The 19,173-nt window shown below is 42.5% G+C and overlaps 1 protein-coding gene across 1 annotated transcript; it reads left to right on the top strand.

Annotated features, from left to right (window-relative positions):
• Positions 1-11,342: 11,342 nt before the first annotated feature.
• C10H1orf53 (chromosome 10 C1orf53 homolog) lies at positions 11,343-16,511 on the top strand. Its single transcript, XM_032915574.1, has 3 exons — positions 11,343-11,603; positions 14,599-14,700; positions 16,182-16,511. The coding sequence occupies exons 1-3, from the start codon at positions 11,367-11,369 to the stop codon at positions 16,251-16,253; spliced, it is 411 nt and encodes a 136-aa protein (XP_032771465.1). The 5' UTR covers positions 11,343-11,366; the 3' UTR covers positions 16,254-16,511.
• The last annotated feature ends 2,662 nt before the right edge of the window (positions 16,512-19,173 follow it).

Here is a 19,173-nt window from a genome sequence, read left to right as displayed (position 1 = left end):
AGCTGAAGAATGAAAATGACTTTGTTCCCTGTTGCTGTCACGAAGCTGAGCCAATCCAAGATGTTATACCCATCTCTGGACTTTCTGTTCAGACCTGATCAGCATTTAAATCCTGCTCCTCTCCTCTCTTCTCCTTCCTTCTCCCCCTCCTCCTCCTGCCTCTTCTCCATCTTCCTCTATTTTCTTCCTCCTCCTCTCTACCTTTCCTTCTCCTCCTCCTCTCCTCCTCCTCCTCCTCTTCTTCCTCCTCCTCATCTTCATCCTCCTCCTTCTCTTCCTCCTCCTCTTCTTCTGTGATAGTGATTGAACCCAGGGTCTAGATATACTAAGCAAGTATTCTGCTTCTTAGCTACATTCTCATCCTAAATGTCTTTAAGTAATTAAATTTGGTCTTTGTAACTATTTATAATTAAAAGTTTACAATTAATAACGTATACTAAAGCTCTCTTCTACAAAGCTTCCGGCCTGCCTACATTAACAATGGTATTAAAAGTATAAGCCTTCCTTATATTCATGATATATATTCATAATATTCCTGGTTAATACTTCAAATTTTGCTTTTGTCATAGACTTTTCCTCACCAAGTGGTTTTCTAAATAGCCTTATCACATGCTCAATTTAGGTTTGTTAAATGACTATGTAATTTAATTTCTTATAAGTAAGCTGGTTTGTTGACATGATTTCTGGAATTCTAAGCTGTAACCTTTGGACGCTATACAAACATTTGTCTTGTATCAATGGGAAAATCTGTTTAACACATATATCCAGATTTTATCATTTGTGAATAAAAATTGATAATCATTCAACCAAGCTAAGTTTCATGCTTTTAAGGATGGGTGGTAAAGCAGGCAGCTAAAGTCCTAAGCCTTGAAGCACAGAAGTGGGCTTTCTAGTGCTGTAAATCGACTTACAGTTTGGCCCACACTGGTTGCCCAGCATCCTCCTGGATGTTCACATATTACTTCAGTGAGTGTTCACAATAACTTAAAGATGGGATATTTGTCACATTTCACAGAGGAAGGTTCACGTTCTTACAGGGTTTTAACGATCCCTTTCTCACAAGTTGAAAAAGTTGGTACATAGGTTACAAGTCAATTCCAGTTCTTCAAGACTTCAGCGTTACCTTTCCCCACATCATGATACCACTCAAGAATTTATTTACTCATGGACTTATGGCTTAGTCAGAGTTTTTATTAATTCATTTATTTATGTTTTTTTGTGACAGGATCTCATTTTGCAGCCTTGGCTGGCCTATAATTCTCTATGTAGTCGAGATTGGCCTCAAACTTAGAGACGTCTGCCTGCCTCTGTCTCAGAATGATGGGATTAAAGTCATGTGTCACTATACCCAGCTTAGCCACTGCTCTTAAATGCAGAATAAAATTGCAGGTGTAATGTACATATTCTTACTACCAATCATGAAATCTGGTAGAGGACATTACACTCTCACATTCCAATAGTCCATCATTTCAGAACTCACTGTGTAGATACAGCACAAACTTTACAGTGCTTAATCAGTCATGAAGCTCTGAATCCAATTCTATTACTGGTTCCGAAAACTAATGAAAATAGTTAGGTTTACAGGAACACTGTCCAATTGTGCCATAATGGAACATTATCAGGGTTGGGGACGATGCTCAACTGTTACACTGCTTGCCTCAAATTCAGATGCTTGAGTCTCTGGGTCTGGCGTCTAGTACTGGATTAAGTCTAGAAGAGAGGGCTCAAGCCTATAGTCCTGGCTTGGGAGGTGAAGACAAGGGTTCAAGATCATTTCTAACTATCCTGAGAGTTCAAGGTCAGCCTGGATTACAAGAGCGAGTTCTTGTCTCAAAAGTGCATAAATAGAGGGTGGAGAAATGGGTCCCAGGTTAAGAGCACTTACTGCCCTTGCAGAGAATCTGAGTTCAGTTCCCAGCTCAGAGATGGCGACACAAAACTGTTTACAACTCCAAGTTCAAGGAATCTGATGCTCTCCCTCTTCAAGCTCACAAGTGGTACACATGCGCACGGGCAGTAAAACACTCATACACATGAAGCTTAAAATAAATAAATCTTTAAGAATAAATGAATGGATGAAACATGATCAGACAGGGCAACTAAAGTGGATGGCATCTTGAATAAATTATACAAATATGACCATAATGTCTATGACTATACCACCCTGAATGTGCCTGATCTCATCTGATCTGGGAAGCTAAGCAGGGTCGGGCCTGGTTAGTACTTAGATGGGAAACAAATACGACCACATTACTGCAGAAGTAGAATTGCATTCCACAGTCTTTGAAGGTGAGTCAGCTTTATACCTGTGGAAACCCTAAAGGGGTTGCATGTGTTGTGCTGACCACTGAAGCGTATCATTCCGACTCACCACTGGGAAGATATTAACATGTATCATACTCAGTAGACTAGTCGTACATGTCAATGTCATGGATATTTGACCTGAAACTCAGTGTGCCTTTCATTCCAGTCATGGAACAGTGGACATGCATTCCCCCTCAGGCAGCAATGAGAGTGCAGAGAGCAGCTCTCTCTGATTTGTATGCTGTGTTTGTGGACTTAGCCGAGATGCCTGTTACAAATGTGTTGTTATGTGGGAAAGTCTGCAAAACTGTGCTACCCATACACTTTCAAAGTAGAAATCAAATCCATGTATTTTAATAAAATGATATGTATTTCTTAATTTAGCCACGCCCTTTTGGGAGATTCCACAATTCATACTGAATAGACACAATTGTAGGTTTCATTTTTAATGCTTGCATAACAGAAGGGCTAGAAGTAATTAGTGTGGATACTGCATGTGACAGTGATTGTGTGCGTGTAGTTTATAATTGGAATGATTGTTCAGGGTTAACAAGGCTTCGCTTCTCTGTCAACATGCACTTATTTCATTTGGAGTGTAGCCCATACACAGTGCTCACTATTAATTCAATGACAGTTTCGGGGAAACTTACTAAAGCGATTGCCAAATAAAATCATAGTTACTTTATTATCGTAGTACACTATGTCTCTGAACAATAACCTATGGAAAACTGATGTGTTGGGAAAGTCCAAAGCTGATTCATAGCCATAGCGTATTAGGAGAAAACGCAACTGTATTCTTGATGATGCAATTAACAGTTGGGCTTTACTGCTATGACATTCATCTGTTCACTGGGCCAGTTTTTCTTCTTTCTTTCTCACTCTTTCTCACCATTTCTTATGTACTCGTGCCACCACAGATAAAATTAAGACCACCTTTATCTTTAAAGACCCAACAGTAAAGGAGCAGGAAAAAGGGGGGAAAATCTCATAAACAAAATAATGTGAGAGGTGAGTGCAAATGTAGTTGTGCTCTTGATATTAGGAGATCAGCAAGGTAGGGAGGACTGTAGAGAGGACTGGAAACCATAAGCAAAGTGAGCTGTTCGAGAAGTTACCAGAATAGGTACAGGTTGGGGCCTAGGGAAATACGGGTGCAGTAATGTTAGACAAGTGAAACTACAAAACGCCTAGAGATGACTCTAATGGGAGCGTGTGTGTGTGTGTGTGTGTGTGTGTGTGTGTGTGTGTGTGTGAAGAGGCCAGCATCTCTTAGTCAACTAGGTACCACGTGATCGTGCTGTACAATCAAGTCATCTGAAAGACTGGAAACAGGCAATGAGGTCGATGCCAACAGTCAAGAGAGAGGAGGGCATGGGGAGATGAAGTGTCTAGATTGCTTCATGGTACGTGGCCCACCTACACTTTCCAAATAGGAGCATGAGAGTAAGGACAGCTATGCTCCAGGCATGTGACACTGGTGGAGCAGCATCTCCTGGGAAGCCAGCCGAGCTTGCAAATAGAAATAGTTGGAATTCCCTGAAGAAATTTCTAAAAAACCAGTTCTGTGAAACATGTGCTAGTCAATGTTTGATTAAATGGGAGAGAAAAAAATTCCCCATAGGCAACCTCAGGGGCAGGTAACATTTGCTCTCAGTCATTGGAACTGATACTGAGGGTGCATCTGCATGGAGCAGACTGTGTCACCACACAACATCAGGCTATTTGAAAAACATCAAACACATAAAGCAGCATCCAAAATAAATGAACGTAACAGGAAGTATTCGGCCGAGAAGCGTGTTCAGGCTCCAATTGTCCACTCACAGCTCAGTACAATCGTAATGTAAATATTACTTGAAGAGGCAGTAATTTAGGGGTTCAGATCAGATCCATGATGAGGTACGCACGGGTGCTGTAACTAAAAACAACCCAGTCATTAAGAATTCACAGTGTATCATTTCATTTAGGTTTTTCAAAAACAATTATTTCCAAGTAATATATATTTGCTTGAATATGCATTATCATCTATAGAAAACTTACAATTCTAGATGGCATCTCTGACAAGTGTGTAGGAGGAAGACAATGGCTTATTTATGCAACCGCAAATCTTGTGTTCATTGCTGGGTTTCACAGTACTACACGCAGAAGAGCATGATGGGCCGTGAGATGGGAAGATGGAAAGGGCATGTTACACGTTGCTTGTAGTATTTTGAGGATCCAATGCCAAAAACTAAAAGGGTATGTGTGATTGTGAAATGTCAAGGAGGAACAACCAGGGCAAATGAGAGGAACAACTTTAAAAAATTAAGATGGAAATGTAAACAGTAAAATCTCTGGGTGGGCTGGTGAATTTATTTTGCTTTTGGAAGCTGCACCGTAGTAGATATTTATTAATTGTGCCCTTGACATTAATGAAGTCCACTTTGAGACAGGGACCGGTGGGTTACACACAGGTAGGTCCAGATTAATCCCGATTGGATTAAACATAACCTTCTCTTATAAGACTGACTCAAGAATGAATATGACCCTGGTTGTAAGAAATGAAACTTGATGGTTCATTTTCATGGGGCCCTTAAACCAGAAAATATTAGACCCATACTGAAGCCTGATAGTCTGGCTACACCCCCACCCACCCAAACTCTGATTAACTTTCTGCCCTCAAAAACGAATAGTTTAGAATGCAGAAGTACTAATAGCCACGCTTGCCTACGTGAGCACACATCTGATAAGCTGAAAAATCAAAAGGATGTAAAGTAATGGACAGACGGAAAGGTAGGACACAGGTGGCCCCTAGCATTGTCCCCTCAGATTTCTCAGCCAGAGGGCAGAGGAAGGAAGGGGTTTTTGTTTTCACTCTGGTTTAAAACTGTCCTCTGCGTTCAATCAATACTCCTGCCTTCCTGGTCTCATGCCAAACTTCCAAAGTTGCAAAATAAACTGCCTCGCTTTCTATAGCTTGAGGCTATGGCGCTTTTTTTTTTAATGAAACAATAAATTAGCATAGATAGATAGATAGATAGATAGATAGATAGATAGATAGATGCTAATCACGTTTGCCCTCCCCTAGCTCCTCCCAGCTTCTACCTACCTCCATGTCTACCCAACTTAATGCTCCTCTCTTTCAAAAAAAATATGAGAGCATACACACACACACACACACACACACACACACACACAAATGAAAATAAAATAAAACAGGTTAAAAACTAACGAGTTGTTTTTTCCTTTTTTTTAGAAAACTCCAAAACAAAAGGAAAAGGTCCACAAAAATATCATTGAGTCCATTTGTGTTGGTCAATTGCTCCTGGACATGAGGCCTACCCTGGAGTATGGTTGATACACCCAGTGACTCTCCGAAGGAGAGAGACGGAATTGCCCTTTGATAGCACTTATCTTCTGGAGATGGCTTCTTGGTAAAAGGATGGGATTGTGTGTCCTCTTCCTCCTCTCAACGCTGGAACCCCATCTGGCCTGAACTTGTGCAGGTCTTGTGCTTGCTGACACAGTCTCTGTGAGTTCATATGGGCATCAGTCTGTTGTGTGTGAAGAATGCTGTTTCCCTGAAGTAATCCATTACCTCTGACTCTTACAATCTCCCTGCCTCCTCTTTTACATAAATTCTTGAGTCTTGACAGGAGAGATAAAGACATCCCACTTAAGGTTGAGTGCTTGAAGTCACTCTATTTACTTTGTCCACTTGTGGGTCTCTGTGTAAATTTCCATCTACAGCAAGAAGAAGCTTCCGTATGTGGGCTTAGCATGGCACTGATCTGTGGGTGTAGCAGTATTTCATTAGGGGTCATTTTATTGTTATGTTCCTCTAGGAGAATAATAGTATTCAGCTTTTCCCCACCCCTAGTTCCATGGTCTATCTAATTTGAGGTTCTTGAACACTTTAGCAGTGTCAGGGTAGGGTTCCATCTCATGGAGTTGGCCCTAAGTTCCATCAGAAAGTGTGTGATTGCTCCCATAACATTTGTGCCACTACTGGAGCAGCATAGCTTGCAGGCAGGTCGCTGTTGTAGGTTGCAGGGTTTGCAGCATGGACATATTGATGATTACATTTCTTCTTTGTTAGTGTGCACAGTACCTTGCAGTACTATGAACACTAGTTAGTAGGGGTAAAGCTAAATGTTGCATTCGGCAAACAATAGCCCTATCAATATCCCATATTGTTTGGGGGGCGGCGTTCATGGGACCCCTGTGAGAACTATCCAACAAGATGCAGCCAATGCCTGGCACTGGAGGTTTAATAGCATATGACATTTAGTTGGGTCACTATCTTCCCTATTATTTGGTGATTCTATTTAGATTCCTTTCACATAAAATAGGGACAAGGATGGGAGAGAAGGGTAAATGAGGGACCGTGGGGAGGGACAACTAACAGTAAAAACCATTTGAAAAACCTTATGGAAACCTTATGGAAAATATTTATTTCTCACACTGCTGATGACTGCTCAAACTTCTATGAGGCAAGGAACGTCTAAGCTGGAGCTTCATTGCAAAGTCTGAGAATCTGTGACACCTTACAATCTGTTGGCACCCACTTTACACCAGTAAGAAATGGACCTATGTAGCAAGTGAATTAACAGAATTGACAGAGAAAATGGAGAGAGCCATGCTTTGGTCAACTCATCAAATGCTAATCCCACTTATTCTTCATGATTATCTAAGTAAACAGAGTTCTTTTATTCTAACCGGACTAAGTTGTATGCTGTATGTATGTATGTATGTATGTATGTATGTATGTATGTATGTATGTAAATGTATGCGAGTGTGTGTGTGTGTGTGTGTGTGTGTATAATCTTGCAACCCAGAGTTCTAACATATCTATTTCAAAATTGATGTAAATGAATTCTAGTGGGAGTGCATTTCCATGAAACCCACCTTCAAACATGAAAAAACGTGTTTAAGTCAGCATACACACCCAAAATTTGGGGAATAATTAGAAAATCTACTCAATATCATGTTACTTGAAAATCCAACTATAATAGCTTCAGAATAAAATGAGAACTTCACTTACTTTTCTAGAACCACGACAAATCCACCTTATTAACGAATGTGTTTAATTTTGTGGCTCAGAGTTTTAGAGAGTTATAATTTATAGCCATCATGGTGCAGAGCATGGCAGGAGGCAGGCAGGCAGGATGCTGGAGCAGTAGCTGAGAATTTATGTCTAATTCATAAGCATGGGGGACAGAGACAAAGAGGAAGCTAAATGAGAATGGTGTGGTCTTTCAAACCTCCAAGCCCACCCTTAGGGGCGCACTTCCTCCAATAATACTACACCTCCTAATCCTTCCCAAATAGTTCCGCCAACTGTGGACCAAGTGTTTAAACACGTGAGTATATGGGGATCATTCTCACTTAAACTCCACATCTACCTTCTGAGGTTGGACTTGATGCTCTCACGTTCATGTAGCTTTGGCTACTGTGAACAGGGAGCGTCTGAAAAGAATAGAACACACACAAGAATGCGCTAAAATTCAAGGCCAACAGGAGCCTTCCAAAACAAGAGACACAGAAAAGAAAACTGGATATGACAATCAAACGAATACTGAAAATAGATCATTAAAATGCTTTGGAATTATTAGTAGTGAGATATTTTCTCATCTCACTTCATTATGTTTCAACTTTGATTACATTTTAAAGATGCATCTGTAAGAATGCAAACAGTGGTGTCATGTGACTAATACAAAAATCGTGTGCCCAGAGGCATAGACTAACCAGGACAATTATTTTTCTTTTTCGTAGACTGGATCTTGCTATGCTGTAACTCACTGTAGCTCAGGCTGACCACAAACATAATTCTCAAGCCTCTACCTCCTGAACCCATAAATTTAATTTTGTGGTGTTGGTTGGGGATGAATGGGAACCTGACTTATGTTTAAGTACTCATGCTTAATGATATTCATTTTGAGGGGGTTTAACTTGGGTCCCATCCTTCCAGATTTCCTTAAAGCCCCTCAGAACACCAGGCAGTCTCCAAATCACAAATTTATTATTCCAATATAAAGGAGCATTTGAACACAGGATTCCAACTTATTAAATCACTGAGTTTTACAATATATCAATAAACTTGTTTCAATCTGTGATTAAGGACATCAAATTGGGAGTTAGAGAGGCGGCTCAGTGGTTAAGAGCACTGACTGCTCTTTTAGAAATGCTAAGTTCAATTCCCAGCAACCACATCATGGCTCACAACCATCTGAAATGGGATCTGGTTCCCTCTTCCAGTGTGTCTAAGGAGAGCAAAAGTGTAGTCACATTCATAAGACAAACAAATGAATACATAATCTTTTTTTTATTTTCCTTGGATATTATGTATTTACATTTCAAATGTTATTCCCTTTCCCTCCTCTCCCATATGCCCTCCCCCTCCCCCTCCTCCTGCTTCTATGAGGATGGTCCCCTTCCCACCTGTCCACTCCAACCTTAACACCCTGACATTACCCTACATTAGGGAAACAAGCCTTCATAGGACCTTCCATTGATGCTGGACAATGTCATCCTCTGCCACATATATGGCTGGAGTCATGGGTCCCTCCATGTGTACTCACTGGTTGATGGTTTAGCTCCTGCTCTGGTGGGGTTTGGTTGGTTGATATTGTTCTTCCTATGGTGTTGCAAATCCCTTCAGCTCCTTAAGTCTTCTCTCTAACTCCTCCACTGGGGTCCCCTTGTTCAGTACAATGGTTAGCTACAGCCATCCTCATCTGTATCAGTAGGGCTCTGGCAGAGCCTCTCAGGGGACACCCATATCTGGCCCCTGTCAGCAAGCCCTTCTTGGCATCAGCAAAAGTGACTGGGTTTGGTGGCAGCATATGGGATGGATCCCCAGGTGGGGCAGTCTCTGGATGGCCTTTTCTTCAGTCCCTGCTCCACTCTTTGTCCCTGTATTTCCTCCCATGAGTATTTTGTTCTCCCTTCTAAGAAGGAATGAAGCATCACATTTTGGTCTTCCTTCTTCTTGGGCTTCATATGATCTGTGAATTTTTCTTAGATATTCCAAGCTTTGAGGCTAATGCCCACTTATCAGTGAGTGCATACAATTTGTGTTCTTTTGTGACTGGGTTATCTCACTCAGGATGATATTTTCTAGTTCCATCCATTTGCCTAAGAATTTCATGTAGTCATTGTTTTTAATAGCGGAGTAATACTCCATTGTATAAATGTTCCACATTTTCTTTATCTATTCCTCTGTTGAAGGACATCTGGGTTCTTTTCAGCTTTTGGCTATTATAAATAGGGCTGCTATGAACATAGTGAAGCATGTGTCCTTGTTATATGTTGGGGCATCTTTTAGGAATATGGTATAGCTAGGTCCTCAGGTAGTACTATGTCCAATTTTCTGAGGAACCTCCAGACTGATTTCTAGAGTGGTTGTACCAGTTTGCAATCCCATTAACAATGGAGGAGTGTTCCTCTCTCTCCACATCCTAGCCAGCATTTGCAGCCACCTGAGTTTTTGATCTTAGCCATTTTGACTGGTGTGAGGTGGGAGTTGTTTTGATTTGCATTTCCCTGATGACTAAAGACGTTGAGCATTTCTTTAGGTGCTTCTCAGTCATTCGGAATTCCTCAGTTGAGAATTCTTTGTTTAGCTCTTTACCCCATTTTTAATAGGATTATTTGACTCTCTAGAGTCTAACTTCTTCAGTTCTTTGTATATATTAGATATTAGTCCTCTATAAGATGTAAGATTGGTAAAGTTCTTTTCCCAATCTGTTGATTGCTGCTTTGTCCTATTAACAGTGTCCTTTGCCTTACAGAAGCTTTGCAATTTTATGAGGTCCCGTTTGCCAATTCTTGATCTTAGAGCAAAAGCCATTGGTGTTCTGTTCAGGAAAGTATCCTCTGTGCCTATGTGTTTGAGGCTCTTTCCCATTTTCTCTTCTATTATTTTCAGTGTATCTAGTTTTATGTGGAAGTCTTTGATCCACTTGGACTGGAGCTTTATACAAGGAGATAATGGGTCAATTTGCATTCTTCTACATGCTGACCTCCAGTTCAACCAGCACCATTTGTTGTAAATGCTGTCTTTTTTTTTTCCATTGGATGGTTTTATCTCCTTTGTCAAAGATCAAGTGATCATAGTTGGGTGGATTCATTTCTGGGTCTTCAATTCTATTCCACTGTCTCTTGTCTTGTCTCTAAACCAATACCATACAGTTTTTTATCACGACTGCTCTGTAATACAGCTTGAGTTCTGGGATGGTGATTCCCCCAGAAGTTCTTTTATTGTTGAGAATAGTTTTCGATATTGTGGGTTTTAAAAAAAAAAACAAAAGAACATCAAATTGTGGTCTCAGGGTTGGAGGGTAAATATAGACAGTGTAAAAAGAAATTGGGATGGTCTGTGATGGCCTAGACACCTTTCTCCTGTCCAACTAACCCACTTCTGCTGTCAAGGATCCACTCCTGCCATTAGTTCTTTATAACCAAGAACACTAACAAAATTACTCAACAATACTGAGTTCTCTTGAAATTCAGGCTGTGGTGTTCAGGCTGGGGGTGATGTTAATTTATTGAAGGCATAAATTTGTTTCCTGGGCTCGTGCTAAATTCACTAAATTAACTTTATAGGAGTATAGGTGTCACTCTCTAAGACAGGATTTATGTTTGGTTTTTCACTACACGAAAATAGCACCCTTTCTTCGTGTGAGACTTTTCCTTGATTTTCATTCTAGAGTTGGCCAATAAAACATGTCACCAAGCTTATGATTGCAGCTTCATCCCTCTCACACATGACCAGCAAACAAGCAGTCTTTTCTACATGGGGTGAAGGTGCTTTCTTTTAAAAACAAAATATGATCTAGCCTGACAGGAAATTAAAACATTTGCCCTTTATTTGAGAAAAAATAGCAGAGACTTTAGGAATTGCGAAGGTACCTTCTTCCACTTCAAGAGCATAATTTTCCCAGCAGAGGAGCCAGGAGACTGAAGCAGCTCGATCTTCATTAAACAGTGCTCCGCCTCCACTCTTCGCCCCGCCCCCTAGACCCGGCCCCGCCTCCCATGCCCACGCCACACCTCCCGACCCCGCCTCCCACCGCGCCGGCGCCATGGCCGCCCAGGGGATCCGGGCGCTGGCGAGACAAGCACTTGGGAGGTCACCGCCCTGGGCCGAAGACTTCCGACAGCAGCTCTACTCAACCCTCCATTCCGCTTCCGAGGGAGCCTGCGGCGGCTCCGCGCCCGGCTCCTGGGGAACGGCCGAAGAAGAACAGAGGCATCCAGCAAACCGAGAGTTAACACCGGCGGAGAGGCACATCGCCGAGCTGCACCGGGCCGCCTGCGCGGTGAGACCCGCTCCTGCCTGCTCCGCGGCCTCTGCGCCTGCGCGCGTCCGGCCTCCGGACCCCGAGGCGGGCCCCGGGCCGGAGGTGCTGGGCCTCTGGCCTGGGCGGGTCGGCCTGGTGCGTTCGCTCAGAAGGTCCTGCGAGAAACCCGGTCGCACTTTTGCGTTCCGGATAGAGAGGTGTCTGCCCTGAGATTGGTGGCTCAGCCCGTTTTCTGATCTGTGTCCCAACTAAAGGCTTGTCTCGGGGTTTGTGTGTGTGCGCGCCCTCCAGTGTGTGAGTGTGTTGGGTGGGGAAAAGGGTGTTAAGGAACTGAGAGTAGAAGGACTGAGCAGTTACTGGAAAAGTATGTTGCACAGGCATGTGATAGCTTGAATAGCCTGCCATCCATTGACTTTAATAATGAAAACATAAGACAGACGCTTTACATTTTTGCTCTACGTCCTCTCAACCTTTGCCTCCAGTACAAGAGAGCAAAAGAAATTATAGTCAGCCATGTTTGCATTTTTCCCTGGGCGTTCTTAAATAACCCTTTTCTTCTGGTTTATGGATTTGACAATTGCTTGTCACCACCAATATCTAACCTTATCTCCCTTCAATTTCCTGACACTTTAGAATACAATATTTGAAGATAGCATTATTTATATTTTAAGTTTTATAATGATATAAAAGTGGTTTGTAATAAACCTATGTGTTAAGCTCTGTGTTTGGCTAGTACTTGATCAGACCACTGAGTATTGTTTTGTTTGGCTTGAACCACAGAGGCAGAGGAAAACCTTGAATGTTTCCTAAGGTCGACACTCCCTTGGGAGTAGTATGCCCCGAAAATCCACCATCTAACCCTTTCAGTGTTGAAAGTGAATAAAGATTTATCAAAAGATTACTGACAGCCTTTGACCATTCTTGCTTATGCTCTTATTTAAATATAACACATGCAGTTCGTTTCCACAAAACATACAAATATGGCGGGGAAAAGCCAAAAGTCTCATGATTTTCAAGGCAAACAACAGTGGCATAGAGTGGTTCAAATCAACATAGGAAAAGGAAGGAAGGTATTTGCACTGGGGAACCCACTTTTTCATCATGGGTTTCACAGGTTTCGTGACTGTCCAGGAGACCGGAAACAAGCCCCGAAGCATGCTTGGTATTTCTCTTTCCCACAAAGAAGAACTCCCAAACAAGGGTATTTTTCCATGCCTCAAGGGAGATAGCGGCCTTACCTCTCTCCTGTGGCTACAACTGGGTATCTTGCTTTCTGTGGACATCTCACTCTCCAGTCACATTGTCAGCAAACTTGCCTCTTCTTTGTTGCCTCATTATCCGAGGCTCATTTAAATGCGAAGAAATGAATTGTGGGTAGGAAGTCAGCAAACTCAGAGGTACACCATCCACATGCGGAGCAACCTGTTAGGCTTCCAGGCTGCCAGATCATTGTCTCAAGGAAACGCACAGACGATAAGTGAAGAGTCTAAAGACTTTGCAGTGTTGTGTATTTGCCTTCCAGTTTGTCAAACGCGAGCTCTGTGGGGAGGGGGAAGAGAAAAGAAAAGGAAATGAGGTTCTGACAGTGGGTCCTTCTAAAGCAGTGTTGGGTGCATCTGGTGTCACATAGCCTCAGGATTTGAGTGGCCCCTGAGACCACCAGCATCGGGACTTGCTGGATTCTTACTGCCCTGATCTATCTGTGCAGGAATGCCTTTATGAGTGAAACTAGACTTGAACTAACATAAGTTGACCTAAATGTCAACCATAATGAGTGACATCATTAAGTGTAACGCCAGATAGCTGAAGTTGTTCATGACCAGTTGGAAAATGTATGCCTGAGCTGGCAGGACTGGTGCAGTCCTTACATCCCAATACTCGAGAGGCTGAAGCAGACAGGTTGGCTGTGAGCTTGAGGCCAGTCTGGTCTACATAGTTCTAGGCTAGGCAAGGCCATATAGTGAGACTATCTGAGAGGGGGGTGTGGAGGGAGGGAGGGAAGGAGAGAGAGAGAGAGAGAGAGAGAGAGAGAGAGAGAGAGAGAGAGAGAGAGAGAATGAATATGCATGTTAGAAGACCTACTGCCTTCATGCTTGTTTTCACGAAAGTCTATATGCAGGAGTGCTACACTGAGTTACTGTTACTAATGGTTAAAGTGTTGTAGAAAAGCCCATAAGGAAGTTCTCCTATAAAATCTGGAGGCTAAGAAACATCATTAACGTGATATACATCCGTGGGAGAAGTTACAATTTACCTTTCCCTGCACACACAGTGCTTTGGAGGCTTTATGTTTTAAATCACAATTGCATATCGGTGGAAAATGCATCCCTGAAGTCTGAGGTGGTGTACTGGAAGTCGCTGTTGATCAAGCTTGTGAAGCCAGTGAGTGTTAACGTGGCAAAACAATACCTTTTCAGTTAAGACTAGATCTGACCACACTGGTGAGGGAGAGGACAGGAAAACTCTGGACCTTGCCTTGAGGTAACACATCGGGAAGGTATAGAAAAGATTCAATACCGGCAAAGGCAATGCTTGTCTGTGAGGCCTGTTTGGCTTTGATTAGCACCTTTTCTGTGAGTTTAAATCATTATCCACATATTGTAAGTACTGAAATTGTAACTGCAGCTTCTGAGTGCAGTTCATTTCCAGCCTCTTAAGCTCTTAAAGTCATCTAAATCACCTGTTATTAAGCTTGTTACCTTGAGGCAGAATGAAAAATATCAGAGCGGCAGCCACATAGTTGTCGCATACAGAGGAGTTCTTGTTTTTCCCATCAACGTCTCATTTTACTCAAACTGTATGTTTCTCCATCTAATCATATACGGTTAGCTTGTATATAGCATCGAAATGCACGCACTCTTTAATTGCAAACGCCACCACAATTACTGGAAAAGAAATTTAATACTGTTCTTTTTTTTTAAAAAAATTTTACAACTGTTTTGGCCTAAAAATATTACTAGGGAGATATGATGCACATTAATGAAGATTGATGCATTGTTTTATTACTCTTCAGGCTGGCCAGCTAAGCTATTTGGATCCAGCTACTGGCTATGTGGTTCTCACCAGGCTGGCCCACTTGCAGAGAGGTGCCTGCTGTGGTTCTGCCTGCAGACACGTGAGTAACAATTCTCGAATTACCCCGGCAGTTTGCTGAGCTTCTGTGACTTCATAAATACCTATTATTTGAACAACAAGTCAAATAAAAAAAGCTAAGTAGACCTAGAGTGCGCTTTTCACAAGCTGTTTTAGCAAAGGACAATGAAGCTGTTAGTACCAACACAGGACCTTTAAAGTTAATGGAATTTTGTAACGTTTTGCTGCAAGCATCCACTCCCCCAAATGCTAAGATGTGAGATTCAGGGGAGCTCTTTATTTTGAGGGAAGCTCTCACAAAGTCTGAAAGAAGGTGTTTTCACTAGGCATGCACAGAGGAAGGTGGGAAGAGAAACCAAACCAAAAATATACATACATACATATATACATACGTGTTGCAGACCAGATCCTAAAAATACTGCTACCTTAAGAAGGAGAAATTTGCCCCAGGTTGAAGGTGGACCTTGAAATGATAAGATTTCTTCCTTCCCTGCCATTCCACTCCCTGCTCTATGTGCTTTCCCTCAGCCTACAGATCTGAGTGCTGGGCCTCAGCTTTTCTGTAGTTCATATTCTTCTCTGTCTCTCCATTTCTGTATTTCGACCTCCTCCCCTCACTCTCTTGATGCCTGTCTGTCTCTGTCTCTTTCTCTGCCTGCCTGTCTCTATTTCTGGCTCTGGTTCTCTCTCTCTCTCTCTCTCTCTCTCTCTCTCTCTCTCTCTCTCTCTCTCTCTCTTTCTCTCTCTGCTTGCCTGTCCCCATGTCTCTCTGTCTGTCTCTCCCTCTCTCTGCCTGCCTATCTCTGTCTCCTGTCCCTCCCTTCTCCCCTCCACACCTCATTCTTTCTGCTTTCTTCTAGTCTGTGTTTAAAGTAAGTGTGAGGCTAGATTTCTCCAAAGTTAGTGCTATAGGTCTGAGGGTGCTTATTCCAAGAGATGTTTAATAATCAAAGCTGATGAACTATTCCTTCCCCTATTTTGAGCAAAGAAGAAATTTGTTTCCTAATGGAAGGCATATCTCTGAGGTACATTGTTAATAGGTTAAGATTATAACCAGATAACGTCTGTTTACAGAACATTTTGTATGTTTTTTCTAAAAGAAGATGTTATTCCTTTTACTAGTCCACTTTCTAATTGAAGCCTAGACAGTAAATGCTCTTATGAACTGTAGGCAGTGTTCTAAAAGTCAGCCTTCACTTTTATGAATTCATTTATCTGTGCCATGAACTGTTTCTAATCTAATACGTAAGAGGTGTAAATCTAGCACCCATGGATTTTGTAAGAATGGGTGTTTGATAATAAAATTCTTCAGGTTGGAAAGATATACTTAGGAAATGGTTCCTTGGTCCTAATTAGGGCTATTTACCCAAAGTTCCCACTGTATTCTTGAGTCTCCAAAACATGTGGATCAAGTGATTTAAACCATTGCCAACAGCACTTGTTTGTACTTTCTTACAATGACAGTTAAGAAATCTATAGTAATTTGCAATCCTTCTTTTTCAGTGTCCATATGGCCAAGTCAATGTGAAAGATCCATCTAAGAAGAAGCAATTCAACTCCTATTTTTATGTTTGACAACAACTTCACATCTATTTTGTCAAATTAAACTGATGTTTTTGAAAATAAAGCCCTGGGGCTGGAAAGATGGCTCAGCGGTTAAGAGCACTGACTGCTCTTCCAGAGGTCCTGAGTTCAATTCCCAGCAACCACATGGTGGCTCACAACCATCTGTAATGGGAATCCGATCCCCTCTTCTGGTGTGTCTGAAGAGAGCAACAGTGGACTCACATACATGAAGTAAATAAATAAAACCTTTTAAAATTTTGGAAAAAAGGAAGAAAGAAAATAAAGCCCTAATCTAGAATTATCTGTTGTGAATATTTGAACATTGAGTTAATATTAAGTGCATATATCCAAAAAAAGACCCATAAAATGCACAGTATCCCCCCCCTTTTTGCTGCATGACCATGGGCACACTCTGAAGGAGACTATAATGGCTGTCTTATTGCATGAAAGGAGCTGTCAGGTGGAGGAGCAGCTTTGAGTTTTCCTTAGCTTTGCTTCTTCCATTGTTTTCTCATCAAGGAAGGTCGCTGGCAAATAGCAAGCACGTTCTTTATTTGTATCTTCAGCCCAAGGAGATGGACACAGTACGATGGATTGCAGCATATGAATATCCAGAAAATGGTACCCTACAGCAAGGGATGCTCCCATCATCTGTCCATCTGTTCTTTCAGCCTAACCTTGGTATCATTCTTGATGTGGGGTCAGACATGCTTCTCTTAGACTGTTCACACTCTAGATGGGGGTGTGGGTGTGGGTGTCAGACATGCTTCTGTTCTTCATTCACACTCTAGACAGTCCATTGTGGCGATTCCCCTGTGGGAACCCAGCCTCCAGTGAGGCAGGCTCTCCCAGGGAGTTGTTCTCACATCTTCTCAGCTTCTATAGGACAACAACTACCAGGAAGTCCTTGACCTTGGAAGAATTAGGCAGTAATAGGAGGCTGCTGCCCAGAGCTGGGGGTGGGAGGGTGGGGGTGGGGTGGGCTTAAAGTCCCGCCTCTGTCTTCCTACCCAACCATTGGCCACTGGCAAATTTATTCACCAATTAGAGCCAATTGCGGGCAGGGACCCTGAGCAGGCTGATGTGAGGGTTTCTGGATGATTTGGGGAGCTGAATTAATACAAATAGCATTAGAGCCAACCCACAACAACGGAACGCCCAGGGACACCCTTTCTCTCTCTTAGTACATTCCTCGCAAACAAAAACACTGGCCATTATGGAGGTTGGCAATTCTTGAGATTTCAATGTGCAGCTTAGTAGCTGCTGGGTTAGGGCCTACACCTGGTGCCAGGAGGAGAGGTCTGCTATGGTTCTGAAGAGACCTGCCTTGGCTCCACCAAGGGTCTTTGTTTCAGCAAAGTGCCCCCCTCCAAAGGCATTTATTGCAAAGTCCTTTGCTCAACAAAGTCCTAACATCAAAAAAAAAAAAAAAAAAAAAAAAAAAAAAAAAGTTGGGCTTTGATTCATCTGAACAATGAATGGTATAACAGGGCAGCAGCTTCCACAGTAAACACGATATTGCCACATAAACGGACTTTGCTGCAAGAGGGTTTAAGCTATATTGTTTTCACACATTGTAAAGTAAAAACTTGCCGGTCTCTTAGTGGGCGCATAGATGCGAACACATGGAGATGCCCAGAAATACCAATATCCCCATATAAATCAACTCTGGTGTAGCTCCACTCTCAAGGTTTCTAGAGATTCCTCCTGCCCCAGGGTACAATAAATCAAGAGAGACTAACACAGAACGACTCAAGGGAAACTAAGGTTACTAGAAGAGGGTGGAGATGAATGTTTGAGGCTACATTCTCTCAGCTGGGAGAAGGCACCCCTAGCTGTGGATGACAATCCCCTCTCTTCAGGGGCCATATCCCTGATTAGGAAGTTCGAGAAGAATCATTTTATCTTTTAAAAGTAAAACTTGAAGTTCCAAATAGTGTGTTTGCAACAGATGAGATGCTGAAGTTTTTAGTGGGGTCTTTGTTTCAGCAAAGTGCCCCTCTTCCAAGGGTGTTTTTTGTTTTTTTGTTTTGTTTTTGTTTTTGTTTTTGTTTTTCGCTAAGTCCTTTGCTCAACACAGCCAGCTGTGCAACATCAAAAATTGGTAGGGCTTTGATTTATCTCCAGACAAGATTAGGGAAGGAGGCTTCCTACCTACCTGATGAATGGCAGTTGCTACAATGTGTCGCCCAGCGGTTAAAAGACTCGGGGTTCCATGTCAGCCCAAAAAGAACGTTGCCTTCCACACCTTACCCTTCACTCCTCTTGCCTCAGTCACTTCTTCTCTCCCTTCCACCGATGGCAGAAGCTTGTGAACTGTCATCTGTCAATGGTGGAGAACTAAAAGCTCCCCGTTACCTTTTCACTATCTTACAACAGTCAAGATGTATTTACAGATTTTAAAAGGATTCTCTCCTTTGGGAGGGGGAGATCTCTCTCTCTCTCTCTCTCTCTCTCTCTCTCTCTCTCTCTCTCTCTCTCTCTCTCTCATTCTCTCTCTCTCTCTCTCTCTCTCTCTCTCTCTCTCTCTCTCATTCTCTCTCTCTCATTCTCTCTCTCTCTCTCTCTCTCTCCTTTCCCCCTCCCCGAGTGTGTGTGTGTGTGTGTGTGTGTGTGTGTGTGTATTTATGTATATCCTTATCAAATACCCAAAACGGTTACCCAAAAGAAGTTAAAAGGCACTGCATAGGACAGAACTTCTAAGAGTTCCTAGTGTTCGTTCAATGATTAGCATAAAGGCTGAACCCAAGAGTCTCGTTTCCTCCAGGAGGGTACAATAGAAAAAACAAGCTGAACAGCCCAGGGTGATCCTGGGAAAGCCTGGTTGGCCGAAGAGACTAGTTCACGAAGTCCAGTGGAACCGGAGGCTCAGTCCCTAGGTCTCCGAGCGACCTTCAGCAGCGCAAGATGCAGAGTGAGCACGCGTTGG

The sequence above is a fragment of the Rattus rattus genome, chromosome 10 (genome assembly GCF_011064425.1).
Source record: "Rattus rattus isolate New Zealand chromosome 10, Rrattus_CSIRO_v1, whole genome shotgun sequence".
NCBI lineage: Eukaryota > Metazoa > Chordata > Mammalia > Rodentia > Muridae > Rattus > Rattus rattus.
The sequence above is the reverse complement of the archived record's forward strand: the minus strand, read 5'-3'. Positions and strand labels throughout refer to the sequence as shown.